Below are 27,563 nucleotides of genomic sequence, written 5' to 3'. Positions count from 1 at the left end.
GGGCACGTTCGGATTTTCATAATTTTTCAGACCAACTATCAACTTGAGTTAGCGTATGAATTGACGAGACAGAGGCCCGCACAACTATTATTAAGTAAGATGGTGCTGGACATCCATTGCCACGGCTGTGATAAAAATCGGGTATTCAACCTAAATAAAGCATTGCAGGTAAGACGCAGTGCTGGCATCGCAAATACGAGTACAATAAATGCGTAAGGCAATATCCAGGGGCAATGTCACTGGGCAGTGCCTTCCGTGAAAAGACAATGGATTCCTACCATATAGAAGCTGCTCACCTGAAAGCCTCAAGCTTCAACTTTAATCTCCTTTCACTGTTCACCTTCGACTGCAAAGCTTAGAGTTTGCCTGCCCTCCCACCATAATCAAAATGAGTTATCAGGAACCTCATGGCCTTCCAACCCATAGCCGAAGTCATCCTTTAATGACTGGATATCGCATCCTGGTAATTGTCCTCACAGCTGGATTCGGTTTATCCAAGGCAAAACTTTCCTACGATGGCTATTCCACAGCGCCGAACACCCTCGATTGGTTGTATGGTGTTGTAGCCTTCTTAATGTGCGTTTCTAGTCTGTAACTTTGCTCACGAAGTTCTCGGGCTAATCAGGATCGCATTGGTTCTTTGAAAATAGAATCTATTGGTTGGGGATATATGAAAGACATGCATCGCACAACATGCCATGGCTATTCGAGGTCGATTATTTCGTGCTGTTATGGCGGATCACGGTAGGCAAAAACAGTGCGCATCAATCTTCCGTCAACGTTCTACATGTTTGCTGACCGTCTGTAATTGGTTTCCATGCAGGGAATCGTGGAACCAGATATTTTGATTAAAACAACTTTCAATGACCTCTGGTTCAGCCAAGGCATTTAATAAGTTCTGCAAGATTGTTGCACTGCAGTCTGCATGCCTTCCGGGAAGCATTGCCACTGCAGTGATGCTCATCAGATCGGAGGCTAAGATATCGCGAACTAGAAAATGGAAATTTCTACCCGCTCCTTGATACCACTACAACTCCAGCCTGGACAAAACCAGGCAATGAAATCTGGGATATTGGGTTAAAGTGCATAAGACAAGTAGACAGATTTAAATACTTTGCTACGTTGGAACTTTCACCACTGCATATATGCGGCAATTGTAAGGTCGAAGTTCCTACGCAGCTGAATGGTTTACAGATGCGATGTATCAAAGCTGCAACAGTATATTGGTCCTAGTTAGATTCACGCATTACATTGTTCACTGGTTCTACCTAGCCGCTGCTACCTGCCTTACGTTGCGCTGCCCATGCCTTCAGCCGCCTACGTCGAGCTTCTTTTGCCTGTTCCTCCTTCTCTACATCTGCATCGACGCTACTAGTGCTTTGCACTTTTGAAGAATGAGACACATCGGGGTCAACAGGCGGTGCTGAGGAGGGAAGAAGGGATGGAGGAGAAACGAATGATATTACCTGCTCTGCCACAGGCTCATCATCATCTTCCTGTGAGTCACTTCCATAACCTGCCAGAGCTAATACCCCCGTGGATTCAGGCTCCTTCTGCTTGTCCTCCACCTTTTTTTTCAACTTGATCCGGGCTTTAGCCTTTGCTAATCCCCATGCGCGCTTCCACCGTCCACGGAGAAACGCGAATCGCTTATCCGCCCCATAGTTGGCAAGTATGCGCATTTCAAGTTGAGCTGCGTTCGGTGAAGAGGCAATATGCATGGCGGTTCGCTCCATAAGATCCTGTTGTGTTTGGTCGGGCTGGGTTAAAAGGTGAAATTAGTATTAAGAACAATGCTGAAGGTTGAGTGGAATGATAATATGGGGAATACATGAACGAGCAAAAGCAAAATGACATGAAAATGAGGGTGAACATACCTCTTCGTCACTCCCACCCCATATATCCTCCTCTTCTTTGTTATTTCCAAGTCTGTCTTCATACCCCTCTTCCTGCATACGCGCCTTTACTCGCTCATCCCTTGTACGCTCCATTACCCGCCGACGCTTTTCCCGCCTAAAATCTTCCACCTCAGTGGAGGAGAAAAAGAAGGTATCTTCAGCGTCTGAGGGAAGGTCGGAGAAACCTGTTGGGGATGCAGGTGGTAGCTTTTCGGGAGAAAGGGGGGGAAATGGTCTAGTGTTATTGAGGAGGAGACGGATATCGTACCTGGTGGGAGCAAAAGTTTGTAAATCACCTCTCAACGAGAAAAGAAAGTAGAAACATTGACTTCGTGGCAATGGGCCAGATGTAAATAAGTCATAGGTAAACGACTTGACCGCATGAACTGGTACTCGACATCACATCGGAGACTTGGGCGAAAAAGAGGAACGAAAAATTCCCCTAATCGAAATCCCGACATCGTTGACCGGGAGTTCACTCATACTGCAGATCGAAGAACATGAAACACGGACATACCTGTCAACCCATATCGATGATGGTGACTTTTCTGGCAACAAGGCAGAAGAATCGACGTAGTCGATGTCATCGTCGACAACCACCAATGCCGAATGTACAAGGCCACCAGCTGCACCAGGAGATTTTCTCTCTACCTCACCCTGCCGCACATTGCCGTCGCCCAACTCAATCAGAGCAGTCCCAACCTTGGGAGTGATAACGACGGGAGCTGCAGATAGTTGAGACTCAGAGACAACTGTCCCAAGAGGCAACGGAACGGTGTGATACTCCACTACCTCTAACGACTGTGCTGCAATTTTTGCGCTGGACCCCTTTACAATATTTGCTTCATGTGCCTGGATATATAGTGCTTGCAGGGGGTCGGGTTGTGGATGTGTAGCTGGAGTCAACTCGCCACGATAAGAAATATCAAGGTCAACTCCCCATGCAGTCGAGCTTGAGATCTGTTGCTGGTTGAGATATGCTTCATGGTGACTCAGAAACGGTTCAATGTGCTGCTGAGATTTTGAACCTGAGTACGAGTTGTGAGATCGCGCCGTGCCACGGTATTTGCGTTTTCGATGGTTTGTGCTCATCACTCTCAGACTCGGAATGAACGCTATTAGTCAATGATAATCGCAGAGACTGTGATCGCTGGTGTTGTTCTCGGTGTGAAGTTTATCAAGATGTTCAGAAAATTTTTGAATGAAAGAGGGCGGAGGGTTGTCTGAGTAGAGGAGCGGACAGCTGGGGCATGAGCAAGAGCACCGAGCGAAGACCCATGACGCACTGGGGGTACCCTAGATTGAAGCTCTTGGCAAACAAGGACACCAAATATCCTAATTTTACTTCAACCTAATTTCACTGTACTTCAAATAGTGGCTGAAAGGCAATATATCACGATGTGAAAATTATAACTGACAGAGAGAAGCGGATTGAAGTCTCAAATGCACAGGAAAATTTAGGAACTAATTAGTCAGGAAGGTTGAAGTGAAAGCAAAGTGAGAGATGGGAATAGCTTACACTGGACCTGGGGATTTGGCAGTGTGATTAGGATAGTAAAATATGGATAAGACATGTAAAGGATATTGGGGGCCATTCGTCGCTGGGTCGCTTCATGGCGTCATAAGCCAAAGTCAGTAAAGAAGATTGGGGGCCCAGTTACCTCACCCAAAAATAAGCGCCTACATAATTACTCTTGTGCTATGTGGCATACGGCGCCAAGACTTCCAGATAGACTATTCGTAGCTACTAATAACCGACCAACTGTCATTAGATACGGGGAGAGTGCAATGAATGTCATTGGCAACTTCTGATACCCATATGCCAGTTGTCCGAAGTACCACAAAACAGTGGGTATTTACTAGTATGTCAAATTTGCAGGACTCGGGGAATTCTCGCACAGGTCGACTACTACTTCTTTCCTACCTTTGGTTCTTTCCGAGGTAATTCGAGCACTTGAAATGTCGAAATAGTACGAGGTTCACTTTTGCGGTCCCAGTATTCTGAAAGTTCAAAAATTGAGGTGCCCTTCCATTTGGTAAATTCTAGACGTGTTGCTGGAAACTGTAACGCTACAAAAAATCAGACTGTGTTTCGCAAGTATGCATGTAGTTGCGCACTAGTCAGCCAATAGTAGGTGTAGTCAGTGGTCATGCAAAAGGGCGGGTTATTTCAATCTTGATTCATGAATTGAACAAACTTATTGGAGTCACTAAGTGAGCTGACGTGAACGTTAATTGGTCTAAAGACATATACTTAAACCCATCTGCGATCGTACACGAGTCCGGTGCCCTTGGAGCAAATATAGGACTGGCGCTATACTTGTGGGTCCGCATAGAAACCCACACAGCTTATATACTTGGCTCGGCCAGTCTGAATCCATCCATTTCACACAGATATCGCGGAGACAGTCCACCGATTCTGACTCAGAGCAAGTGAGAGGCACAAAGTATGATCTCGAAGTCAGATCGAAAACACCCATGTTTAGAATATCGAAAGCCTGCGTGATCAATGGGAAAATTGAATCCATGTCATTTATCTCTTTCTAGCCTTCTTCTTTTTTGCATCCGTAGTCGACGTCGACTCGGGTAAAGGGATAGCTATCGACCCACCGGCCGCCTCTGATTCAATCCCACCACCTTGCTCGATCGCTTTCTGAGCTTCCAGAGAGAAGAACACATCCCGCAATTGTTCTTTGAGATCCTTGACCTCGGCTATGGCAGCATCCCTATCTTTATCAGCCAATTCGGCCCTTTCTCGCATCTTGCTCAAATTCTTCATCAAACCCTCGCTAACAGCACGTTCCTCTCTAAGCTCTTTCTCTAGTCGTCTGGCTAGCTCCGCGACCTTCTCTGCTCGGTTTTCGGCTTTGGCTTTATCCTTCAAGAGTTGAGCTATACGTTCTTCTTCTGCCTTGCGGAGGCGCACTTCTTCTTCCCTATTTCGTTCTTTTTCCTTTTTGAATTCAACGCTCAGCTTTTCCACGAGAGTTTTGAGCTCATCTACTTGGGATTTGAGTTCTTGTGATTGTTCTTCGTAAAATGAACGCTGAGAATCGAGCTGCGACGTAAGGAGATATGAATATTCAATCCCAATTGCTTCAATTTTCTCCGCACTCAGTGCGTCTGCTTGGCTGGGTCCGAGTCCCCCTTCTCGTGGTGTTGCAGCCACAGATGAGGCAGCGCTTGGGAGCTCCACCAGCTTTCCATCGGCCTTGTTTTGTATCAAACGATGTACGTAGCCATCGCCCGCGTAATCCCACACGCGCTGCGTCTCGAGCTCCAATGCGTAAAGATGTGTTGTTGCTTGATAATGGGCCTGTGCATGTGCCTGACCATAACGACCACATCCGACATTTCCGCAAATTAGGCATATCCACAAATTGCTCCTCGAAGCGCAGGATGTACAAGACGATTGATTCTGAGCCAATGGATCAGCAAACGGTATGGTCCTTGTAGATGTTGAAGAGGTAGGATGAGAGGATAACAGTGTTTGGGAGTAGCGGCAAACTGGACAGCTGGGAGAGACTTTCAGGAATGCAAACATGCAAAATCGGCGTGGAAACGCACCGACTGTCTCCCCATTTGCTTAGACATGCGCAATGAAAAGTGTGCGAGCAAGGGACAGTTATTAGGCCTGTAACGGCGGAGTCCATTCGTTCGAGGCAAACCGGACATGTTGGTAATTCATACACATTTCCTTGAGCATGCTCAATGCGAGATATTGTCTGAGAAACAACATCTTCCACGTCTATGGTAACGGATAAAACGTGCACTACATGGCAGATTTCTGGCTGCACTCGACATTGAGATTACGGACGTGAAGAGAAATATTGCCACATACTTGCATCGAGTTGAAAGGCTTGCCGTTATAGGCCTCAGAAAATTCGGCAGCATCTGCTGGGTTGGGGAACTTAATGACGACCATAGAACGATTGGGAGCAAAGTCTCTGAAAAGGTGTCAGAATCAAATTACCAATTCAAAGCCACGAAGGCGTGTATACCGAATAATCCGAAGGTGTGCGATACCATCTACCGCTGGAGCGACAAATTCCAAGAAGTCAGAAGGAGTCATCCACGATGGAACTGCAAGTACACCCAACATAATCCCGTCTGAATCTGCAGCGGGGTCTGTTAGTGCCATTTTCGAAACTTTCGCTTCAAGCTCTTCGGTTGTAGGTTTGCTGGAGCCATCCCGAAATATATGTACAGTTCCTTCAGGGAGGTTTGTGGTCCCAGATTTGCTACGGGTATGTGGCACAAATGTCGCTTCGGCTGGACCTATTTACAGCAATGAACCTCATAAGCAAGAAACAGAGAGCGAATACAACTGCACAGATTATCATACCTCTGGACCGGGGTCGTTCTTTTGCAGAGAGCATCATAGGTCGCATATGGTCGAAATCGACCCAGTCAATAGCTATTGGTCCAAATCTATAATCTTTCTTCTTCTGAATGGGTCGAGACAGTGTATTTCGCCTCACAGTCGATTTAGCAGAATGACTTGGAAGTGGTTGAAATAATGTAGCTGGAATAAACAAGTCGGGGAGGTTCGTCCTTAAGGTTTTAGGCTCTGGGTCCAGCGAGATCCGAATGTGATAACCGCGACGCATTTGAAAGAATCAAGATTGCATTTTGAGTCTAAAGGCAGGACGACGGTTCCGGGGCAAGTCAGCGATGTCATTTGTGGCTGTACAAGCGGCGTCAATGAACGGCTGGTGAGGGTTATTTGATGTAAAAGGAACTGGTAAACAAGATATTATTGGAATGACATCAGTCCGCATGTCTGGAAGCTTTCAATTTTCATGGCCTTTCGTCCATCCCACCCTTTGGCATCCACTAGTCTTATCTCTCTCACAAAGCCAATAACACCCAATACGCTGAAAATCCTTAGAGATGTTTTAAATTTTAATTCTAGCACAGTAAACTGGCCCACTACCGGAATAGCCCCTAAGTCACGGAATGCCGCTGTTCTCATACCGTTCTGCAACGTTGATGGTGAACCCGGAATATTACTCGAAGTCAGAGCAAAAGCATTAAGATCCCATTCCGGAGAAATCAGGTGGGCTTGAAACTCATCAACAAATGCTATGCTCTGATTCTTGTTGTCGAATCAGTTTCCCTGGCGGCCGTGTAGACGAAGTAGGTGGTTCCACAAGTTTACGTCGGCAAGCGTCTGAAGAAAGTCCGTTCAGACAGACGAATCATTGGTGTACGGGGCTTTACGAGAGACAAAGGAAGAATTAGGTATAGATCCAAGTCGTATTGACGTACTCGGAGCAATTGGCCCACCTGAGCTCAACTTGCGTGGTGATATGAGAGTATGGCCCTTTGTCGTGAGTATTATCCACAATTGAATTGTGCGCGGATATACGACGCTGAAGCCTACCTGAAGGGATTTGTCCACTCTTCCAACGAGGAGGAAATCAACGAAGACGAACCATTCCCCTCTTTGGACCTGGATGCCCTTCGTCGGCAAGCGTCTCCGGCAGAGGTTGCAACTGCCATTCATCTTCCGCTAAAGAGATTTGTCTCATCTCGTCAAGTGCGACGGTCTATGTTCAGGGCAGCCGAGCCATATTGGACAATTGACGTCACGGACATCGTCAAGCCATTATTGGGGTCGGAAACTGTCACGACCAAAACAGCGGAGGAGGATGTCAAAGACGAAGTCGGGCCTGGCGTTGGCGGTCGTATAGAGGTCTGGGGATTAACAGGGTGGTACCTTTCATTATTAATGAAAGCATTAAAGATAGAATATATTGATAGAAAGTCATGAGAGCGATAGTCTCTATACGAAAATGAGACGTCATGGCCGCCTCTGCCGCAAGGTGGACTTTTCATGTACGGACTCGGACTCGGATGTCCGTTGCGAATGTTCCGTGGAATTGGATTCAGGTGGTTGGTCCACTTTCTTGTGCCTCGCCAACCGCCTCCTTGCCTTGGGGGATTTAGATTGGCGTGACTGCCAGATTATGTAGAGGACGGCCTCGGCTAATGCAACAACGATGGCAGCAAAGAGGGCGAAAAGCACTCGCTACAAGGTGGTTAGAAACACTTGACGTCGGCTAGAAGTGATGTACTGTGTAACACACCCATTCGTTCGCCCATCCAGTTTTATCGGCCGCCCACCAAGCAGCGAAAGCTACGCCTGCGATGCTGAGGAGGGCATTGAGCAAAACGGTGATAGCCTTTCTTTCTCGTATGCGTTCAGCGGCGATGTCTTCTGGCTCCTTGGGAGGAACATAGTCGCCGAATTTGCGTTCTGGAGAGGTGATGGTGCCAGCTAGGAGAGATATCATAGAGAAAGCATGGGGCTCAAGACCTTTGGACCTGAGTGTTGTCTGGGACTGCTCTGTGCGGGCCCATTGAGAGAGTGCATACAAGACATTGTATGGAATGATTGCGGGGGGTGGATCTGAGAGAAACGGACAGAGTTCTTGAGCGAGTTGGTGAGGCAGGAGGGGATATACAACTTGCAGAGAGGCGATGAGATGAGGCTCGAGAGAGACGTTGATGTCGGTGGTAGAGTTGCCCATTGTGTCCACAGATGAAACTGGGCTGTTTTTAGTTTTCTTACCCATGACAGATGGCTCAATTGACGGTCAATCGCAAACTGCCATGTTGGTCCGTCTACTATATGTAAGCTTAGACACTCGGCACATAAACAGCTGCCCCCCTCTTCCCTTTCGCCATCATGGATTATGCCCAGGGCGCCGTCGTCGCCGCACAGTTTCGCAAGGCTTGTGCAGATTGCAACTTTAAAGACAGGCGCAGAGTACAGAATTTGGTTGCTGTCCTCGATTCAGCCTCCCAGGCCCTTGCGCAGAGTGATACAGTGCGGTATGCTACCCGATACATGGCTTGATATTTCTGCCCTTACCGTTTTCCAAGTTCGCAAGCAGGCGCCGATCTTAAACTCTGGGCCGATCTGCGAAAGCTATGGCGGGACCTCACTCGAATGCAGCTCTCCTTCTGGGACAACGACGATTCAGACGATGAATCCGAGGCAAATAGAGTCACCAGCCAAGAGGACAGTCTTCGTCAAGTCTGCATGAGCCTGGCTAAATTCACAAGGAACTTGGTGGCCGGAGTGCCTGCAAATCAATCTCGAGCTTAGTGCGTATTTCAATCTGATCTCTTGTCTTCCCGCTAGGGCCTTGCCCCTTGCACTAATGGAGACGGAGAAATAACTAATCACGACACCTCCCCTAACAGTGAAAATGAGCCGGATATGCGACGCCTCCTTCACTTCTACACTTCCTGGTCTGCTATGGAGGATAGTGAATGTGAGTTACTCACGGTTCTTCTTATTCGGGACTGTTCAATACTCATTTTGTGTGTCATAGCTGTTGCTACGGCTCGCGTTCTTACGCAGGCCCTTTCCAACACGGTTACCGCAAATGACACACTCGTAGCCAGTTTGTGGGAGTCATACATGAATCTACCGGAGGACCAGGTCGTCCTTATGTGCGTGCAACTTCCATCGCCATTGATTACATAGTACTTTATTTACAGCTGCCAAAACAGTCGATTGTTGGGATCTCCAGACGAGCGCACCCTACTGACAACTTTGATCTTTATCCTCAACTGTATACATGGGAGCAAAAAACGATCGTACGCCGTTCAAATTTCTATCTGAAACTGTTTATCTGACAACGCAGTTGTTGCTTTAGGCAGCTATTGACAATGTCGAATGTCGGCGTTCGGATATGCATAGGTTTGGTGGATAATATGGTTCGCCTGCATGAAGCTAAAGAAGGAAGTGACGGGGCTAAAGCTTTTGACGTTGGGTTAGTCATTGATTATATCATGAGGCAACCTTGTTGACATAGTGTCCAGGTATGCTATCTTCACCCAACTTATTGAAGGCGGACTGGTCCCCGATCTGTACAAGAGATTTCAACTGTCAGTGTTTAAGCTAGAGATAGCCGTATGGAAATTTAACTCCCATGCAGAACCAATGAAATAGTAACACCGCACCAAACGACACTCTTGAAACTGGTTGATTCATATCTTCAATCTACTCAGCTGAATGCAACAGCGATTCAGCTTCCTGACGTACTTCGCACACACGAGTCGCTTGCATCATTCTTGGCAAAGCGATTTTTCACCTTGTCGAATTATGCACAGAAGGCCATCCACCGATCACTTGGAATGGTCCCCCCAGCATCAAGCAAAGTTGCGGATATTGAAGAAGTGAACAGAGAAAGGAGTTCGTCAGATTCCTCTTCTTCATCGGCGACATCTGCAGTTTCCTCCCCATCTCCCATGACTCCGGCCGACTTTCCCCAGGAACTTGATGTGATGCTCCCAAAAGTATGCGAAGCTCTCGTTCTTGTTACTCAGTGCATCATCACCATCTGTCTTGAAGCTGAAGAACAGCAAGCGCGTGTGGAAGAAGGGATATCGACGGTTGTGACATTTACCAATCTAAAGAATTATTTCATTCAGAAAAAACACCATGACGTGGGTATCGTCGAAAATATGATAGGTATCAAAATCTTTATCGATACAAGGGATATTGCTTTGACTATCTTATTTCAGAACTTTTGCATATCTTGGATATCTTCCTTCCTCGCATTAATTTCGGCAAACCCGTTAGTGTAGACGGGACGCCACTCTCAACCTCGCAGCCAGGTGTCGGCGACAGTTCAGGTTTCTCGTACTTGAAACGCGATTTAGTTCGATTGTTGGGGGTTTTGTCTCATGGTGCCAAGTCAGTACAGGACCGCACGCGCGAGGCCGGTGGTCTTGCGGTGGTTATGAACCTGTGCGTTGTCGATGAACGAAATCCATGTGAGTCTTCTGAATGATGTTGACAATATACTTGATTAATTGCGACTGATCGTTGCTGTGTCAGATCTACGAGAACACGCTATTTTTACTTTACACAATTTATTGAAGGGCAACCACGAAAATCAAAAATTCGTCGACAGTGTAAAACCTTCACAGGAATGGGCAGAAGATGGCACCCTGAAAACCAGGGTCGGGGCTACACGCAAGTAACCACCCTGCTGTCTTTCCCTTCCCAAGTAAGCATTTATATGAAGTATATACTTATAACATTGAACATTATCTTTATGATTCTTCATTATGTACATCAACATGAATATTAATATTACATGCGAGGTTATCTAGATGAGGAGAACCTCCTGCGTTTTGAACTGCTGAATAGAATTACATGAAGGTATGTGTACTTGCATGGCAATGAAAAATAGATGGTATTCTATTCGTCGTCGTCGTCGAAAGCGATGGCGCGTTTGCTCGTGACGCGCCGCACCTTGAAGTCTTCGTCCTCTTCCTCTTCGCTCTCAACTTCCATAGCGCCTGCTCCATCGTCTTCTGTATCGTTGTCATCGTCATCGTTTCTCCTTTTTGATTTCTTGGTGTCGCCTCCGCGGTTCTTTTTCTCTGCTGCGGCCTGCTTCTCTAGATTAGCTTCCATTCTTTCAAGATCGTCCTCTGCATCGCTATCCTCTTTCTGGCGCTTCCGACTAGGACCAGCATCAGCATCGTCCTCTGAATCATCCGGTACAACAAAGTCATCGGCTTGGTAATCTTCTTCTCCCTTTCCTTCTCCAGACTTTCGTTTCGCTTTGCGTGGCGACCCACTAGCACCTATACCGTCTTCATCTTCTTCAGAGCCACCACCATACATTCCAGCAGGATCCTCATCATCGTCACTCCACATGACGTCGTGGTCAGTGCTCCTACGATAATTGCGTCTTCGTTTTCCAGAGCCGAGACCATCGTTGTCGTCTGTCCTCTTTCTCGACTTTCTTGCGCTTTGCTTCATCATCTCCATCTTTTCTTTTTCGGGGTCTATGGAAGGGTCGTTTACCATTTTCAGACGCGCGACTTGTTTGTGCTTCTGCTCAACGGCGCGTACAAGCATACGGTGAACCTCGGAGGACATGCCAGTTGGGCGAAGACTCATGTAGCCTGTGATGATAGCTTCTGATTGTAGCACCTGAGAACGCTTATGTTGTGCCACTAGATACGTTAGTCCCTCAGTCTTGCCTGTGCCAGGCGTCGGCTGACTTGTTGTTTGAGTTTGAGATTGAGACGGTTGCTGAGATCCCACAGATTGACGAACAACAGAACCTGAGTTGTCGATAGATTGGTCTATGTCGAAAAGTTCTTTGCCGAGGCGCAAACTTAGAGAACCGTCAGACCAACGAATAATACGGCTATTGGATTCTTTCCGCTAAGATCGACTTTGTCAATGAACGCGCATATAACCATGTTTTTTCACTCACATCTTCGCCAGTCGCGTCTTTAGTCCAGCGCCAACGAAGCATGTTTCCGACTTTCAATTTTATGGTATTTGCTTTCTCCCGAGCAGCGGCGCCTACAAGTGCCTCCTCCTCGTCAGGACCGACATATGTATCGGGATGGAAGGGTTTAGTATCGACTTTAACGAAATTCGGCATTCGAATAACCCAGTTCTGTCAACGGAACGCGCGTTTAGCATCTTAGATTCCGACATAAAGCGTGTAACTCCTACATGTCCATCTGAAGACTTGGGAACAGGAAGGTTCGGAAACGAAACTTCAGCCTCTTTCACTTCCACGACCGCTTCCGGAGGTGCTTCGTCCTCTTCATCGTACTCTAGAGCGTGTCTGTGTTCGCGCTCTGGTGATGGCAGCTGCTCAGAATCGGGACCGGATGCAGTGGGCGATGCTGGGGCCCTGGTGAACGATAAGACAGTGCAATTTGGGAATAGTATGGAGAAACATAGCTATACCAACCTGGCATGTCTCTGCACTTCTACATCGTTGTCATTTCCAAAAAGGTCCGACATGTGTTCGTCCTGCTGTTCATCCTCGTCTTCGGAATCATCTTTGTTGATTGCATGGGCGGAATTGTTCATTTCGATGTCGTCGGAGTAATATGTTCGGGTAGGTGCCTCTTTGAGGTGGTGGGATTGTGGATATTCGTCCAGTGCACCGGCAAGGCTTGACATTTCCCTGGAAGCTATGCAAGTACGGGCGTTAAAGGGTGTATTTCAAGAGGCGCTGGAGCGAGTGTTGCTGAGGAGAAATGGTCGAATTTCTGAACGGAATACACGTGAGGGATATTGTTGCCAAATGGGGAAATAACCACATGAGCGCGCTGACTTTGAAAGACATGGGGCACAGCCGAAACACAGCTCATCTTCAGCTCCCATTTTGGCCCAATCCACCTCCAGGATATATTTCAATCGTGTTCAAAGATAAAATCCAATATGTCATCAATGTCTGCCACTATCTCTATCTGTCTCCAAGTTTCTTTTCTTTTTTTTGAACAAGTTAACGCGCTTTTTTTTGGTTTTTCCCTTGGTCAAATGCTCGCGTTTATGTCGCACGGCACTGGGCGATGCTGTGCAATCAGGGCGGCTGCCGCCCCTTCTGGAAGTTTATGCGCAGCTTTCCTGTGCATAACCTCTTCGAAATACAGATACAACAACTGACTCATGCCATACCTCCCACCTCGTCCCGGCAGCGCATTTCTTTCAGTTGTGATATGGACTGCAAGGTTTCTTGCCCTTGCCATAATGGGATTGACATGCGACCTCAACACGCCAGTTCAGTTCACCCAATACGGTCGAATACTTCCATTTGCCTTTTCTCAACACTGAGGCTGAGCAAACATGTCCTCCCGATGTGTTCAACACTACGGCGGCATCCACGATAGACTTCATTTTCGTCTATCCAAAATGGAAACCCCCCATCTGGAGTCCGGAAATTATTCCTAGTATCAGCGTATAAGTATTGCGCGGCAAAGCTGTGAATATCCTCACCTCTATCTTGCCCATGGCTGCCTCTCTACTCTTTTCTCCAGACATGATCTCTATATGCAACAACGAATCAATAGCTCCAAAACAGTGAGTCATTAAAGAGTTATATACGGGCCCTTTTTCTAAGCCAGAGGTCCCTTTCCCCAGAGCACGCGCATTGTCTTCACCGAACCATCTGGACCACTGGTTGAGTCAACAACAGGCACATCGATCTACCCAACACGAAACCCCAAGGACAATGTCCGCCACCAGCACCAACAACAACAACACCCATGATAATGATAATGAGTCATATGTACGTGTTGTTTGACGTCCGCAGTCGCGTCTCTTTAATTACTTACGCGTCTCTGCCTAGTCACATTCGAATCCGCGTGTCGATGACTTGGAATATACTTTCACCACCCATGGCCCGAATGATGATTACATTTGGCCTCACACTGGTTCGCCATTCAGTATGCCGTTAAATATTCAGACTGGCGGAAGACTCGCTCGTGCATCCCCATCTCCAGGGTACTCTGAGCACTGGCAATCACCGGAGTACAACAGTTACAATAGTCAAAATGAACAGTCATCGAACTCCCCCACTTTTCTATTAAACAACTACTCGCCTGATAGCGCTTTGGGTCCCTACGGCGTCCACTCTAGGAGCCCCCATATTTCTCCTACCGGGTCAGATCCAACGTTATCTCCTTTGTATTCGTCCTCTCCCCACCTATCCCCCTCAACCCCCAACAGCAGTTTCATGCCATCTCCGACACTAACAGACATTAACCATTTAGTAATGATTGATCAGAGTACCATTGGCAGTGTGAGCCATTTTCATACCAAGTATCATGCCAGTTCTAATCACATTATCTAGTCCGACCCCAAACTTTGTTACACACATCGTGAACAGCTTTTGAAGTTTAGGGAAGCTTTATCTCTTCCGATGCCTGGAGCTGGGCCATTTGTTCCTCAGCCCATGTACAAACCTCACACAACCAGCGACCGCAAGCGCTACGTCGAAGAGGTCATGCTAGAAGCCCCTATGTTCTTCATCTCTGAACATCCAGAGCAATACGGCATCTCCCTCAAAGATGCGCTTCACTCTCGTACGAAAAAGCTGCGCGACCGTGATATGGTTGTATTTGAAGGTCGCGGACCTAGTGTCTCTATTCGACTCGAGGTCAGTGTCTTCTATCGTGGTTAAACTATTATGTGTCTTAAGTCATTCTTTCCTCAGTGGCCTGGATATAGGCAGTGGAGCAGACAAATTCCCACCAAGGATTTCCGAAGCCCGCCTCAGCCAATCACTCTCGCAAAATTGGCAAAGAACGTTGCAAAGTGTGTCCAACGTTTCATGCAAGATCGCAAACACCTCCCCATGGAAGAAGAATCGGACCATCGATGGAAAATTGGTGATGGTCCTGACGATATCAAATTAGAGGATCTCATTCTTGTCAGCATCCACCATGTTTCATTGGGTAGCTGGCAGCCCCATCTGAGGCTTGTACGCCCTCTTCGCCAGCAACGTTATGGCAATGGCCATGGCCATGGGCAAAGTCACAGTCTGTCTGTACCACAGATGCCCCCTACACCGATGACCGCATCAAATTCATCCCCGTCCACTATATCATTCTCGCAACTATCATGAACAGACTACAGGCGGCCTTACTGATTCTCATCTATCTTTTCCATTTTTCATGTTACAATTAATTTTTTTCTTCTTTCCTCTTGAATTATTTTTGACCAAATAGGTACACTTTACTGAATACCAAACTTTGTAGCAATAGTTAATGCTCTGTTTCAAGCTCCCCTGGTACATTAATCCGATACCCTTTATAAACACCAGCCAACTGTTCCGTATTTTTTGTTCTATTTGTTTTACACTTTTTCTAGACACGAAGCTTTCATATCAATGTCGCACCCTGGTGAGGATATCAATAATTCAGAATGATGAATAAAATTCGTTTTACGATCGTCAGTTCGAAGGTTTGAAATGAACGAGAAAGTTGCCATGGCACAGCAATGGACTCTATGGGCCTTCCAGGTAGTGACTTGCAATCGTGGTGTATATGATTCATTCTTCGGAATAATGTGGGGCCATTGATAGCAGCGATATCCACGCTGATTTGACCTTTCTCCAGTTCCCATTTCATCAGCTTTCACAGCTATTCAAGTTCTGAATTTATTCAGAAGCTATGCCGCCGAAACGTCGGAATTGGACTGCAAAGCTGCTCGTCTCGATCAAGCTTCGGAATCCAAGAGGAATGTAATATAGTAAGCTCTAAAGTAAAAAAAAATCAACTACATACCCTTACATACCATCTTCTTAGCATCTTCTGCGAATTTTAATATGACATTGAACGATCTAGTTTTCCGAAAGACACAATTATTATGATTCTGGTCGACTTTAATCTATAGGGTTTAATTTTTGACTTCCAGTCATTGAAGAGCATTGTAGCAAGTCGTAGTGCTACTAGGGCAGTACAGTCTTTACTACATCATTCACTGGCTTGGGCAGTTGGCCAGTGTTCTGGTGGGTCTAAATTTGGTCTAAATGAGAATTTCCTCCGATGCAACAACAAGACACTGTACCTACAGATGATCCACTAGATATACACACCAACGACTAATAGTAATATATAGTAGATAGAGCTGCGATTTCTTGTTGCACAATAATAAAGAGATTCAAAAAAGATGCCAGGAAATGAAAGTTGGAAAAAGAGGTCCCGACCAAAAAATGCACAAACAGTAGACCGAAGTGCCTGACTCATGTCCCAGCCGCCCATGGTATGTAATACTAATAGAAATGACGTCATACGTAGTGAGACTTGCTTGTACTTGTTTGTATCGCGATGTCAAGGCTCAAAGCTACTCAATGCGCACAACGTTTGAATCATGACCATCCTTGACCATCCTTGCATTGTACTTCAACTTTTCTGGGGTTGAATGCACAATGGTTCACTGTTATTAAGGAGAGTGATCAATTTCCTATAAACTATCAAAAACTTCTTCTTAACCATGTTGCATTCTCGAGACTCTCAGGGACTCTCGACAGGGTTTAATATACGCCGCAAATATTGTAGAAAGTTTGCTTTCGATCTGACGGCTGATCATTACTCACACTCGAGGTATGTTCTCAGTATAAAGTCATTGGGAGACCAACATGATAGTGAATCATCACATTCTTCTCCTGATACGCGGTCATGAACGAATCAGAGGTTAGTTCGTGTTTTCCTATTCATATTGTTCACGCAACGCTAGTACTAAACTTTATTGGAAAATCTCAAACAGGCATTGTACTATCCTCGAAGCTATTATGGTGACATCGCCTTATTTTTCTCGAACTACATCACCAGGTTGTTCGCTAAGGATTGCATGATCTACACCTTCGATAGGTATGACGGGTGGCAATCCCGTCTATACTCCTTTATCGATCAATTCCTAGCGTCAACTCGACTCGACGATTCCGTTGCAATAGGTGCTCTTACGCTCCTCGAGCGGTTCCGAAATACTGTTGCCCGCCCGCCAAGTTATCCTCACCGCATATATCTTTGCTATTTTGTTGGGGCATATATGGCATCGCACCGTCTTTTGGCTAAGTCTGCCGACGCGGACCATTTGCCATTCTGGCTTTCCGTATTGGGGGAAAGATTTTCTCCAGCTGAGTTGCAGCATGCAGAAGCCGACTTCCTGCGTGATATCGGATATCCCGACCACATCGATAGCCATGATTTCAAAAGCATGAAGCAGCGCATGTATCTTTTCATCCATACGCATATGGAAATGCGTTCGGGCCACTTCTATGACAGGGAAGTTTTTTCGCAAAGCTTGGTGTCGAACCGCCCACCGTGCTATATCGAAATGATGAAACGAAAGGCACTTTTTACTCGCATCAGATCAGCTTTACCCCAATCGCAGGAGCTGTCTAATCGCGAATTTTACAAACAGCTCTTTCAGTCAGAAGAATTGTGACAAGTGCGTTTGGCTTCTATTACATTAGTTCGTTTCATTATTAACGTATCCGGTCTTAAAGAGCCTGCCAGACATTTCACCACCATCCGTTCTTGGCATCTTCTTGAGTCATCGTAGGCTTTCTGCTTCGTTAGAAATAGCAGAGTGAAGCGGTCAGTTTTGTCTGAAGGGCACCACTCCTTGTTCGTTAATAATGCTCAACCCATCATTAGTAACTAACACTAGACGCGCTATCAATAGGACTCGAGAAAATCCACTGTCCTTCCGGCATATTACTTGCCCTTAATCTATGAGCTAAACAGTCGTTGCCGTCTTCAACCACATAATGAGACTGTTACGAAAACCTTGCGATTTAAATATTGGTTCGATCCCTCGGCGAGTGTCTGGAAACCCCAGTAAAATTGACGATGCATTGTAATGTATCTTCAGATAATGGCAAAAAGCAGGTCGTGTATATCAATCGAATACTTACATAAATATACAATTATGGTACTTAAATACAATCTGACGGGCGATTACACACAAAAGCAGGAGATGAAATATGATTATGAGCGTAGTTTAGGGCTCAAGGATTCGACAGTCTGTGCGGTCCATGCTTCAATTTCTTCTTGGGGTAGTGATTTCCACTCTTGTAAAATCTTGACATATGAATAAGACAACCATGCCTTTGGTATTAAAGCAAGTCTTACTAGATCGAGTTTATCCAAGGTTTTTAACACTTGTTCATTAGCATCATCAGTCGCTTTCACTTTTTCCTGCAATTCCGCCTCCAACTCGCGATTCTCCTCCTCAATCTTCGAAAAAAATATATAAATAGGCAGTGGATAAAAGGCGCAACATAAAGCATACCTCGGCGATAAGCTTTCGAAGCCTTGCAGCTTCAGATTTCAAGACTGGCACGGTCCGGGCGCACACTGCAACCCTTGGATCGAGATCTTCTTTCCAGATATCTTTCCCCAGGTCACCCTTTTCTTTCCTATCTTTGGCCTCGATAACAACTTTATGAAGCACGTCGATTTTTTCTTTGACGTTGTAGTCTGTGAATAGTTTATCCAGGTCTCGCTACGTAGAATACCACAGTAAACATCCATAACTGCACCAGGGATTTGCAGCTCACCAAATTCTGGGTTTCTATGTATTCCGAGATACTATTATATGTCGCAGAGGAGCCGTTTCTATCTGACTCTACAAAAAGAGGGAAGCATTCCGCAAAGTCCTCAAACCTGGGAAAGCAACAGTCATGAAACGCGGTGGTGATGATAAACAGGGGCACTCACGTCCATTTGTGTGCTGATCGCTGAACGGCAAGGATAAGCGCCGAGTGAAAATGCGTCCAGCGTCTACTTCCAGACTGGCTGCTGAGCATGGAAGGCAGTATTAATGTGGGTGTAAAGGAACCAGATTACGCTGCAATTTAGAAGCTGGATACAACTCGAACGCGCGAAGTCACGCGTTTTCGTGAAAGGGTGATCTGTGACCAGAACACCAAATGTTCCCGCGGCAAGATTTACAGCCGCGGCAAACGTAGTTGAGGGTTGTGACTGGTAGGCATTGGGATTGGCAAGCTTTGATCCATTTATTCTCAATGGATTCACCTGCTCGCAATGGAGAGCCGCGTTATGTTCATGACCGTCGCACTCGCTTTGTTTCCATGATTCTCTTCCTTGGTTTCTTAATCTACATGTTTACCAATCACAATGGCGATGTTTTCCTCGCTCGACATCAGTACCAGGAAGCTCTCCAATCACTCAATTATCAGCTATCGAACTACACATTATGGCTGAATGGAACAGCTTCAAATTTTACCTTAGTAAGTACGCATTGCTCCATGGACAAGTTCTTCTTCATAGCGGCCATTCTAGCCAGAAACAGATCCATCGTTACCACCCCTGATGGAGACATTTCATGTCAAGGGGAGTCTGTTGGACCCACGCATAGAATCCTATTATCGCAATATAACCGGATTTGTGCATGGAGATGCACAATTTACCAACATTTCTCTTCCATCTCTTGCGCTAAACGAAACATTACCCTGGAGACATCTTGCTCAGGACGTTATGACTGGAGCCAATACTACAAACATGACAGAGAAACTTGGGAGCTGGGGCTGGAATACAACAACCAAAGTTGCACTTAGTGTGGTGGAAAAGAAGCCTGCCGAATCCGCGGTCACTAAAGAACTGACGAGTTCTATTGCTCTTGTACATGTGCGTCCAACTTTGGTTGTCTGTGTTACAAACTCATTATTGTCGGTAGGGAAGAATTGAATTGACGGATCCATCTGAGGAGGATAATTTGCGGCTCGAGTTTGAAGGAGTTCATTTCGTATCGAATGGGTCAATATATGGGTTCGCTGAACCTCCTGGGTGGGTTGGAATACAACTATCAATCCTCTTGCACTGAATACGATTCAGACGACACATAGACATACGACTGCTACCTTCTCTTGTCCCTGAAGGTTTCATAAATCAAACTGCACAAGTCATTGAACCAGAACTGCAAGCCAGAATTGACAAGCTTAAAAAGCTCATCGACGACGGTGTACTGGATACGGATTCTTCAAACGGTATAAATCAATTCATTTCTTCGTTCAGTTGAATCTAATACCCAGAAGATGATGCACCAAGGACTGCGTGTCCGTTTATTTTCTATGCCCAAATCCAACCAACTCAAGTTCCAGAACACCTTATGCGAGATCTTGAGGATGAACTGCAAAACCCGACTGGAATTACGACTGTATCTGCTCCAAAATTATGGTTAAAAGGGTTGTTGTTGAGTAAAGAATGTGGAGTTTTGTATGAAATTACGAATACCGAAGGACTCAGGTATAGCGCGTGTTCATCGTTCTTCTATTACCTTACTCACCTAAGGTGTAAAGGTCTCGGACTTTCTTCCGTAAAGTCACAACTTGTTGGTTTTTTATTCATCATTATATTATATTAAGTATATTTTCTCAGACCTGACTGTTAATAGATGCAGGAACGACAGCTATTGCATATTTGATTATGTTAATACTGTTCTCTCGTCAAGCTGACCAAAGTAGCACACCGTCTGGAATATCTCGCGTATCATGTTATGCGTTTGAAATTCAACCCCTCATGGACTTGATTTCATTCGCTGGCCATATTACATTTGCCATCTTGTCGGAGGGTCGATCGTCCTTTTCTCTTATTGCCCCTGCATTCCTTGCTTTAGTTGTAAGCATTTACGAAGCCGTATGTTTTCTGTCCTCTTTATTTCTCTACTCTTGTCACTAACTAGGTGGCAGCAATTCGCAATACTCGTTCATTCGATACAACGTCCTGAAGATTATGTTCGACCGCCATTTATTCCAGCTGCCGTTGCTGCATTTTTCAGTCCAGCTCCGGCTGGACAGACACAAAACAATCGGCCCGCTTCCTTTCTGGCCTTCTTTGTTAATCATGTGAGAACAGATACACAAACTAAAATATGTATGATATACATATCACCTCTTCGCCTCTCGCTAATTAGACATTGCAGGGCTTATGTCGTTTATATGTTGGGCGGTCATCGTCAGAGTCATCCTATCTCCTACACTTTCAAAAATATTCCTTGTATTGACATATTCGACTATATGGATGGCTCAGATTTGGAGATCTGCCAGTCGTGGGCGTAGTAGCGGGCTTTCTAAAGAGTACATTCTTGGCACCACTGCCTGCCGTCTTTACCTCGCACTCTGTAAGGTAACTATCCATAAGCGGATTGCTGGTCTAATGCTTTCTCTCTTCTCCAGACTTCCTTGGGTGTCCTAAAAACGTTTTAGAGGTAGAAACGAGATGTGAGGGTTATTTGTGTTGCGCTTGCTATTTTTTCTAATTCTTTTCTTCAGCTTGGATATGGCCCCTTGCTGTGTTTGTCGTCCTTCAAGCTACTGTTGTTATTTTACAAGACACCTTTGGCCCAACATTCTTCTTGTCACAAAAAGTACGGTACATTCCATCGTCTTGGAACTCCCAGCAATACTCATGGATTATAGTATGCGAATGCGAAAATCCACGACTACCACCCGTATATTCCTCTTCCAGACTCGGAATCTCCAGAAAAATCTCTCGGTGATTGTGCAATTTGTATGGATTCCATTATTATTGCTGCTACTCCGCCCAAGCGTCCCAAATACCTAGACGGGAGACACAGTGAATCGGACTCGACGGAAGAATCCGCGTCAGGGAGTGTATTTAGCTTTATTCGAAGGGGTGTCGGGGCAAACAAAGCTAGGAAAAATTATAGTCTCGCACCCTGCTCACATCTATTTGTAAGTTATGGTTCAATTCCTAGAATCTCACTCGTGCTGATTCTAATTAGCACACTGAATGTTTGGAGAGAGTAAGTCGTTCAGCTAGTTCTCAAAAAATGTAAACGTTTTATGACCTGTCTTTCAATGGTCTAGTGGCTCGCTATCAAGGTACTGTTACACGACTCGTCATACTATCCGTCTTTTCTCTAATAGTTGGAATGCTTGACAGAATATATGCCCACAGTGCCGTCGGCCTTTACCACCATTGTGACCTCACAACGTTGTACACTCACTTGAGGAGTTAACATCTACATACTATATACATACCTGCTGTAGATGATTTGTAAATTATAATTCTAGATGTATATAGCTGGATTCTTTGTTAATGATGTTTTGTTTGTGTCGTTGTGCCACTCTTTTTCAAGCATCTGTCATCTGTCGGCCCATGGTCTCGTTTGTTAAAGCTGGATATATACGTTATATAGTGTTTAATACATGTCTCTGTTAGTATATCGGTTAGTACACGCGCCTGTCATAATAGTTCGGCGCGCGCGAAAGCTGGGTTCGACTCCCAGACAGAGAGAATTTAATTTTTCACACCCTCATTGGGGTTTGTTTTGCTGTGTTTATTACTCAATTCACTAATAGCCGGGCGTGGACGCGTTTAGTTCTCCAACGACGTTGCGTTTGAAATTGTTACGCGTGGGGAACATTCAATGTAAGTCCTGATATTGCATTTCAAAAGCTTTCTCTTATAAATGACCGTAGATGCGTCCCACAGCAAGAAGACTTGTTCGTGTGGTCCCCCGAAAGGCGCTCAACATCCCCGAGCATAAAATTTTCAACCGACCAAGTCCTCAATTCGAGGATCTCCAAAAACCTACCTTCATGGATCTGCTCATGCAAAGGAAGGCGGACGCAGGGGATGCATGGCCTGCCAATCTTCGACTTGAACCTCAGTTAAAGAAGGTCCAATTCAAGGAGGTCGAACCGAGAGTACGATCCGCGTTGAAGAGATTGACGAAGGAGAGATAGGCAACACAAATTATGCGCGCTACATTAGAGATATCTGAAGGCCGTATACCACGCATGCGAAGCGCTTTGTTGGAAGAAGGTTGAAGGATGATAGGCCGGATGGTAGAGGATATACCTGTGTGAGGCATAATCCGGCAAAGGGAAATTGTACAACACACGGCAAGCCGTATAATCTATCCACTGTATATTGACTTGTCAATGCAGACATATTGTTGTTGGTCGGAATCGTTTGGCTCCTTTCTTGCTCAAATAGAAGAATGACCTTGTATACCTGAAAAGGGTTGTTCCCGCCTTGTCATCCATCTATTCTTAAACATGCTGTTTTGGAGCTCTCTGCGGCATTTATTTTGGTTTCTAATTACCAGTTGCTTCTCTACATCGTGATATTCACTGTACTCCAAAATGTCCCTCCATGCGTCCAACATTGACAAGCCTATCGATCCTGTAACACCTGATACCTTGCCAGACGCCTCACATGAAGACATCGCAAACGGTCTTTCTGCCATTGTGGACCACTCCGCAGAGGCACCCAATGTGACCCACCACATCCATACGCCAATTCGCTCTCTCATCAATTCTCACTGGATCAAATCCTTGATACCTGGCATAGAGAAATTGGCTGTTGACTACCATTGCGGGAACTACGTGATTGTTAGAGGGAGCACTGAACCATTCTTTGAGACTATGCCTTTATACGCCAGGTGAGAGGCGTTCGTTTCCTATCGAAACCATGACGTCACTTGAGACGTTGGCTAAATATCTACAGACTTGGAATGCATCTTTTATTCTACGGAAAAGAACAAATCGTTGTGCTTGGAACGCACAAAGTAGACCAGCTACTTCGCCAACAATCGATTAAGGTCATATCCTGCAGTGATATCCTTTATTGATTCTTTCTGATCTATTGTATATGCATTTCTGCTCTATAGCAAGGACAAATCTATGACGATCCAAAATCTGCAGCATCTATTCATTCTTTTATTGAGACATATTCCATACAGATTGATGAATTACTCGAGCCCGATATCACCAAGTATAAGAATTTCAACGAGTTCTTTTACAGGTTCGATACTTTTTTTCCATTTTCATTTTTTAATGCCTCACGGAAACTTGGATTACAGAAAATTGAAACCGGATGCTCGTCCGGTTCAGAACGAAGACGACAAAAGCGTCATCGTATCAGCCGCAGATTGCCGTTTAACAGTTTTCACTTCTATTGACCTTGCTAAAGCCTTTTGGTAGGATTTCAGCTGATAGCTCAAATACCCGGACATTCAGCTAAATGCTTCGTACTGCAGGGTCAAAGGGCAGAACTTTAACGTCCCTAATCTGCTTAACCTGCCACCCGACTCACCTAAAGCCGAGTCTTTCCAGAACGCCAGTATCGCTATTTTCCGTCTCGCCCCTGCGGATTACCATCGGTTCCACTGCCCCATTGACTGTGAGGTTGGGGACATTGAGAACGTTCCAGGTCATTTCTATACAGGTAAAATCTTGCTTTAAAACTTGAAAATCTTCACAAGTGACTTTGATTATTTTTTGTATCTCTTAGTCAATCCTCAAGCTATCAATGAACCTGGTTTCGATGTTTTAACGGCTAATACCCGTTCCATCTTGTATCTGAAGCATATTCCGACGGGTCAATTGGTCGCGTACGTTGCCGTGGGTGCTCTTCTCGTTGGCAGCATTCAGTGGACGGGCGGCAAAGAAAAGGGGGCCGTTTTGAAAAGAGGAGACGAACTTGGGTATTTGTTCTAACAAATTTCTTTTAATGTCGTACTGATGTGGTCTAATTCTTAGATACTTTGCTTATGGCGGAAGCACAATTGTTATCGTTTTCCCCAAAGAAATTGTCGAGTATGTTCCGGTTTCTAAGGTTGTATAAGTCCCATACTAAATCCTGCTAGGTTTGATGAAGATCTGGTGTCTAACTCTCAGAAACCTATTGAGACTCTGGTCAAGGTAAAGTTTCTTAATAATGTGGCGTCACCTCTTCTAACTCGCTGCCAATACTAGGTCGGATATTCGATTGGCAAAACTGTCCGAGCTTGATGAGTAGAATGGCAAATTACAATAATGATATTTTGATATATCATACACCCACTTCCAACCTTAAATACCTGTAAAATAACCTATATACGACCATCCAAACTGTCCTTTAAACATACCTCGTCGAGAGGATCTAATGTACAAAGCGATTGATTATGCCTGTCCACTTGATGGTGGATGCAGTCTTTTATACTGGGCCAACATTTCGACACTGATCATTTTGAGGCCCCACCGATCAGCAAAAGCACGGCAGTCGTCGCGCCTAGCCATCGTTCCTTGCGCATCATCGTTCACGAGTTCACAGAGAACACCTGCAGGTGGTTGACCTGTTAGAAGGCAAAGATCCACGCTGCTTTCCGTGTGTCCTTTGCGTGTCAGAACGCCGCCTTCTCGAGCCCGTAGTGGTACCATGTGGCCTGGTCGGCTGAAGTCACTGGGAAGCGAAGATGGAGAGGCAAGTGCGCGGGCAGTCAGGCTGCGGTCATGAGCGGAGATGCCGGTGGTAGTACCTGGAAAAGGAAGGGATAAGAATAAACAGTATGAGAGGCAAATGCTAATAAATTTCTCACCATGCTTATAGTCGACAGTGACTGTGTAGGCTGTCCGATGTCTGTCCTGGTTGTCGGGGACCATCATTGGGATATCCAGGGCCTCGAGGCGCTCTCCAGGCAGAGCTATACAGATGTAACCACTACGCGCAAAAAAGGGGGGACGTGATTTCACGTGTTAGCCGGAACTTGGTAATGGAAAGATTGTAGACGCCGAGTTGGAGTGCTCCGACTGGGGGCGCGGAGTTAGGCAAGTACAGACCTTGTATGTTTGATCATCCAGGCCATCTTCTCTGTAGTGCACTGGGCAGCAGATATGATGAGATCGCCCTCGTTCTCGCGGTTTTCGTCGTCCATGACCACCAGGAATTCACCTGCAGCGAAAGCGGCTAGGGCCGAGTCCATGGAGTCGAAAGCGAAAGACGAGCGTTTTGGAGGGTCGACCACCTCTGTAGGACGCCATGGCAGAGATGGCTTGTGGATTCCATTAGTAGAGGTGGATTTGTGGGGAGGAGAGAGGGCGACAGGAGCCATTGGGATGCTGGTGAGATGTGAAGGATGCATTCTGGTGGGAGCTTATTTATAAGAGAATACAAAATCCGTGACAGAGCGACTTGAAATTGACTTTGCTCATAGAAATATTACAAGAGCTCCTTCCTCCGCTCGGATCGCTTCTGATTGGCTCGGCCCAGCCCGGGAAGAGCCGGCTTGAACAAGTTTTCGCAAATCAGTGCTGGCACACTTTATTCCTTTTCTCCTCCTTCCTCCATCCTAAGGACAGGCTCCATCCCATAGACTTTCCTAGACTTGTCTATCGGTCCATTATACCATGTCTGCAGTCAAGTGGGACGCTAGGTATTTCCTTTTTCCTAGTACAGTCTTCCTCTTCTCCTTCTAACCACCCGTGAACCAGAAATCTCGGGCCTGTGCCCCACGACCTTGCCTACTACTCCAAGTGTATGCTTGGTGGTGTCCTCGCCTGCGGTGTGACACACGCCGGCATCACCCCTCTTGATGTTGCCAAGTGCAACATGCAGGTAATCCATCTATCAACACACATTTTTGGGCCCCGTTCTCAAGTTTCTCTTCACCAGGTCAACCCCCAAAAATACAACGGTCTTATTCCTTCCCTCAAGACCCTCGTCGCCGAGGAAGGTTCCAAAGGAATCTGGAAGGGTTTCGGTCCTACTTTCGTCGGCTACTCTCTCCAGGGAATGTTCAAGTATGGTCTCTACGAAGTCTTCAAGGATTACTACATGAACTTGGCCGGCGAGGAGCTTTCTAACAAGTACAAACCCGCTATCTGGTTGGCTGGTTCCGCCTCTGCTGAAGTCTTCGCTGATATCGCTCTCTGCCCTCTTGAGATGGCCAAGGTCAAGATTCAGACCAGTGCTAACGGTACTTTCCCCACCTCGTTCGGCGCCGCTATCAAGGAGATGAACCGCACCAAGCTCGAGACCCGCTTCCCCTTCGGCTCCCTCGTTCCTCTTTGGTCCCGTCAAGTATGCGTTCCCAATTTGCGGTCATCGACAGTTGCTAACTTTTTTCTGCTTCTTCTAGATTCCTTACACCATGGCCAAGTTCTTCTTCTTCGAAAAGATCGTCCAGCTCTTCTACACTCATGTCTTCACCGAGCCCAAGGAAACCTATAACAAGGGCACTCAGCTCGGAGTCACATTCGCTTCTGGTTACCTCGCCGGTGTTGTTTGCGCTATCGTCTCCCACCCCGCTGATTCCCTCGTCTCTCAACTCGGAAAGGCCAGCAACAAGGGCAAGTCTATTGGTCAGATCGTCGGAGAGGTTGGCTACGTTGGTCTCGCCACAAAGGGTCTCGGTACTCGTGTTATCATGATTGGTACTCTCACTGGCTTCCAATGGTGGATCTATGATTCATTCAAGGCTGCCATGGGTATGGGCACCACTGGTGGAAAGTAAACGGAACTTTTGTTACCCAATGATGTGAGTATCTATCTTACTGTCTTGTCTGCTTATTGCTTATGCATCGAATAAGTCTGGGAGTAGATAAATGCTCATCGTGATGA

At 46.0% G+C, this 27,563-nt stretch overlaps 14 protein-coding genes across 14 annotated transcripts; 8 read left to right on the top strand and 6 right to left on the bottom strand.

The window, feature by feature from the left end:
* Nucleotides 1–1,268: 1,268 nt before the first annotated feature.
* On the bottom strand, nt 1,269–2,990 carry JR316_0008086 (uncharacterized protein; the record flags this gene model as incomplete). Its single annotated transcript, XM_047893802.1, has 3 exons — nt 1,269–1,760; nt 1,878–2,166; nt 2,416–2,990. The coding sequence occupies 3 exons, from the start codon at nt 2,988–2,990 to the stop codon at nt 1,269–1,271; spliced, it is 1,356 nt and encodes a 451-aa protein (XP_047747117.1).
* Nucleotides 2,991–4,431: 1,441 nt separating this feature from the next.
* On the bottom strand, nt 4,432–6,508 carry JR316_0008085 (RING finger protein ETP1-like protein; the record flags this gene model as incomplete). The annotated part of the gene is made up of 5 exons (XM_047893801.1): nt 4,432–5,413; nt 5,466–5,689; nt 5,740–5,845; nt 5,900–6,176; nt 6,244–6,508. The coding sequence occupies 5 exons, from the start codon at nt 6,506–6,508 to the stop codon at nt 4,432–4,434; spliced, it is 1,854 nt and encodes a 617-aa protein (XP_047747116.1).
* Nucleotides 6,509–6,700: 192 nt separating this feature from the next.
* Nucleotides 6,701–7,674, top strand: JR316_0008084 (putative Nudix hydrolase NudL; the record flags this gene model as incomplete). Its single annotated transcript, XM_047893800.1, has 4 exons — nt 6,701–6,957; nt 7,013–7,037; nt 7,091–7,231; nt 7,291–7,674. The coding sequence occupies 4 exons, from the start codon at nt 6,701–6,703 to the stop codon at nt 7,672–7,674; spliced, it is 807 nt and encodes a 268-aa protein (XP_047747115.1).
* A 30-nt stretch (nt 7,675–7,704) lies between these two features.
* JR316_0008083 (uncharacterized protein) lies at nt 7,705–8,479 on the bottom strand (the record flags this gene model as incomplete). The annotated part of the gene is made up of 2 exons (XM_047893799.1): nt 7,705–7,932; nt 7,991–8,479. 2 exons carry the CDS (start codon nt 8,477–8,479, stop codon nt 7,705–7,707), a joined length of 717 nt encoding a protein of 238 aa, XP_047747114.1.
* Nucleotides 8,480–8,592: 113 nt separating this feature from the next.
* Nucleotides 8,593–10,904, top strand: JR316_0008082 (Copper transport protein 86; the record flags this gene model as incomplete). Its single annotated transcript, XM_047893798.1, has 10 exons — nt 8,593–8,738; nt 8,790–9,014; nt 9,114–9,184; nt 9,245–9,365; nt 9,414–9,512; nt 9,572–9,688; nt 9,738–9,803; nt 9,854–10,389; nt 10,443–10,694; nt 10,759–10,904. 10 exons carry the CDS (start codon nt 8,593–8,595, stop codon nt 10,902–10,904), a joined length of 1,779 nt encoding a protein of 592 aa, XP_047747113.1.
* A 220-nt stretch (nt 10,905–11,124) lies between these two features.
* Nucleotides 11,125–12,864, bottom strand: JR316_0008081 (RNA polymerase-associated protein LEO1; the record flags this gene model as incomplete). Its single annotated transcript, XM_047893797.1, has 4 exons — nt 11,125–12,105; nt 12,158–12,346; nt 12,406–12,589; nt 12,650–12,864. 4 exons carry the CDS (start codon nt 12,862–12,864, stop codon nt 11,125–11,127), a joined length of 1,569 nt encoding a protein of 522 aa, XP_047747112.1.
* A 1,051-nt stretch (nt 12,865–13,915) lies between these two features.
* Nucleotides 13,916–15,310, top strand: JR316_0008080 (uncharacterized protein; the record flags this gene model as incomplete). Its single annotated transcript, XM_047893796.1, has 4 exons — nt 13,916–13,972; nt 14,033–14,485; nt 14,537–14,842; nt 14,900–15,310. 4 exons carry the CDS (start codon nt 13,916–13,918, stop codon nt 15,308–15,310), a joined length of 1,227 nt encoding a protein of 408 aa, XP_047747111.1.
* A 1,555-nt stretch (nt 15,311–16,865) lies between these two features.
* On the top strand, nt 16,866–17,634 carry JR316_0008079 (uncharacterized protein; the record flags this gene model as incomplete). The annotated part of the gene is made up of 2 exons (XM_047893795.1): nt 16,866–16,880; nt 16,954–17,634. 2 exons carry the CDS (start codon nt 16,866–16,868, stop codon nt 17,632–17,634), a joined length of 696 nt encoding a protein of 231 aa, XP_047747110.1.
* A 545-nt stretch (nt 17,635–18,179) lies between these two features.
* On the bottom strand, nt 18,180–19,000 carry JR316_0008078 (uncharacterized protein; the record flags this gene model as incomplete). Its single annotated transcript, XM_047893794.1, has 5 exons — nt 18,180–18,272; nt 18,324–18,428; nt 18,484–18,696; nt 18,752–18,857; nt 18,912–19,000. 5 exons carry the CDS (start codon nt 18,998–19,000, stop codon nt 18,180–18,182), a joined length of 606 nt encoding a protein of 201 aa, XP_047747109.1.
* A 219-nt stretch (nt 19,001–19,219) lies between these two features.
* JR316_0008077 (DSC E3 ubiquitin ligase complex subunit 1) lies at nt 19,220–22,160 on the top strand (the record flags this gene model as incomplete). Its single annotated transcript, XM_047893793.1, has 15 exons — nt 19,220–19,444; nt 19,497–19,841; nt 19,891–20,000; nt 20,049–20,200; nt 20,249–20,459; nt 20,513–20,544; nt 20,608–20,849; nt 20,903–21,086; nt 21,136–21,333; nt 21,389–21,433; nt 21,485–21,579; nt 21,632–21,907; nt 21,958–21,978; nt 22,043–22,057; nt 22,119–22,160. The coding sequence occupies 15 exons, from the start codon at nt 19,220–19,222 to the stop codon at nt 22,158–22,160; spliced, it is 2,193 nt and encodes a 730-aa protein (XP_047747108.1).
* Nucleotides 22,161–22,334: 174 nt separating this feature from the next.
* Nucleotides 22,335–22,924, top strand: JR316_0008076 (uncharacterized protein; the record flags this gene model as incomplete). Its single annotated transcript, XM_047893792.1, has 2 exons — nt 22,335–22,337; nt 22,658–22,924. The coding sequence occupies 2 exons, from the start codon at nt 22,335–22,337 to the stop codon at nt 22,922–22,924; spliced, it is 270 nt and encodes an 89-aa protein (XP_047747107.1).
* A 402-nt stretch (nt 22,925–23,326) lies between these two features.
* Nucleotides 23,327–24,976, top strand: JR316_0008075 (Phosphatidylserine decarboxylase proenzyme 2; the record flags this gene model as incomplete). Its single annotated transcript, XM_047893791.1, has 9 exons — nt 23,327–23,625; nt 23,691–23,784; nt 23,854–23,987; nt 24,046–24,162; nt 24,223–24,410; nt 24,477–24,669; nt 24,725–24,781; nt 24,832–24,886; nt 24,941–24,976. 9 exons carry the CDS (start codon nt 23,327–23,329, stop codon nt 24,974–24,976), a joined length of 1,173 nt encoding a protein of 390 aa, XP_047747106.1.
* A 150-nt stretch (nt 24,977–25,126) lies between these two features.
* Nucleotides 25,127–26,085, bottom strand: JR316_0008074 (3,4-dihydroxy-2-butanone 4-phosphate synthase; the record flags this gene model as incomplete). Its single annotated transcript, XM_047893790.1, has 3 exons — nt 25,127–25,482; nt 25,543–25,664; nt 25,784–26,085. The coding sequence occupies 3 exons, from the start codon at nt 26,083–26,085 to the stop codon at nt 25,127–25,129; spliced, it is 780 nt and encodes a 259-aa protein (XP_047747105.1).
* Nucleotides 26,086–26,350: 265 nt separating this feature from the next.
* On the top strand, nt 26,351–27,456 carry JR316_0008073 (Mitochondrial phosphate carrier protein 3, mitochondrial; the record flags this gene model as incomplete). Its single annotated transcript, XM_047893789.1, has 4 exons — nt 26,351–26,376; nt 26,435–26,558; nt 26,616–27,023; nt 27,082–27,456. The coding sequence occupies 4 exons, from the start codon at nt 26,351–26,353 to the stop codon at nt 27,454–27,456; spliced, it is 933 nt and encodes a 310-aa protein (XP_047747104.1).
* Between the last annotated feature and the right edge of the window lie 107 nt (nt 27,457–27,563).

The sequence above is a fragment of the Psilocybe cubensis genome, chromosome 7 (assembly GCF_017499595.1).
Source record: "Psilocybe cubensis strain MGC-MH-2018 chromosome 7, whole genome shotgun sequence".
NCBI lineage: Eukaryota > Fungi > Basidiomycota > Agaricomycetes > Agaricales > Agrocybaceae > Psilocybe > Psilocybe cubensis.
This window is presented reverse-complemented; position numbering and strand designations above follow the sequence as displayed.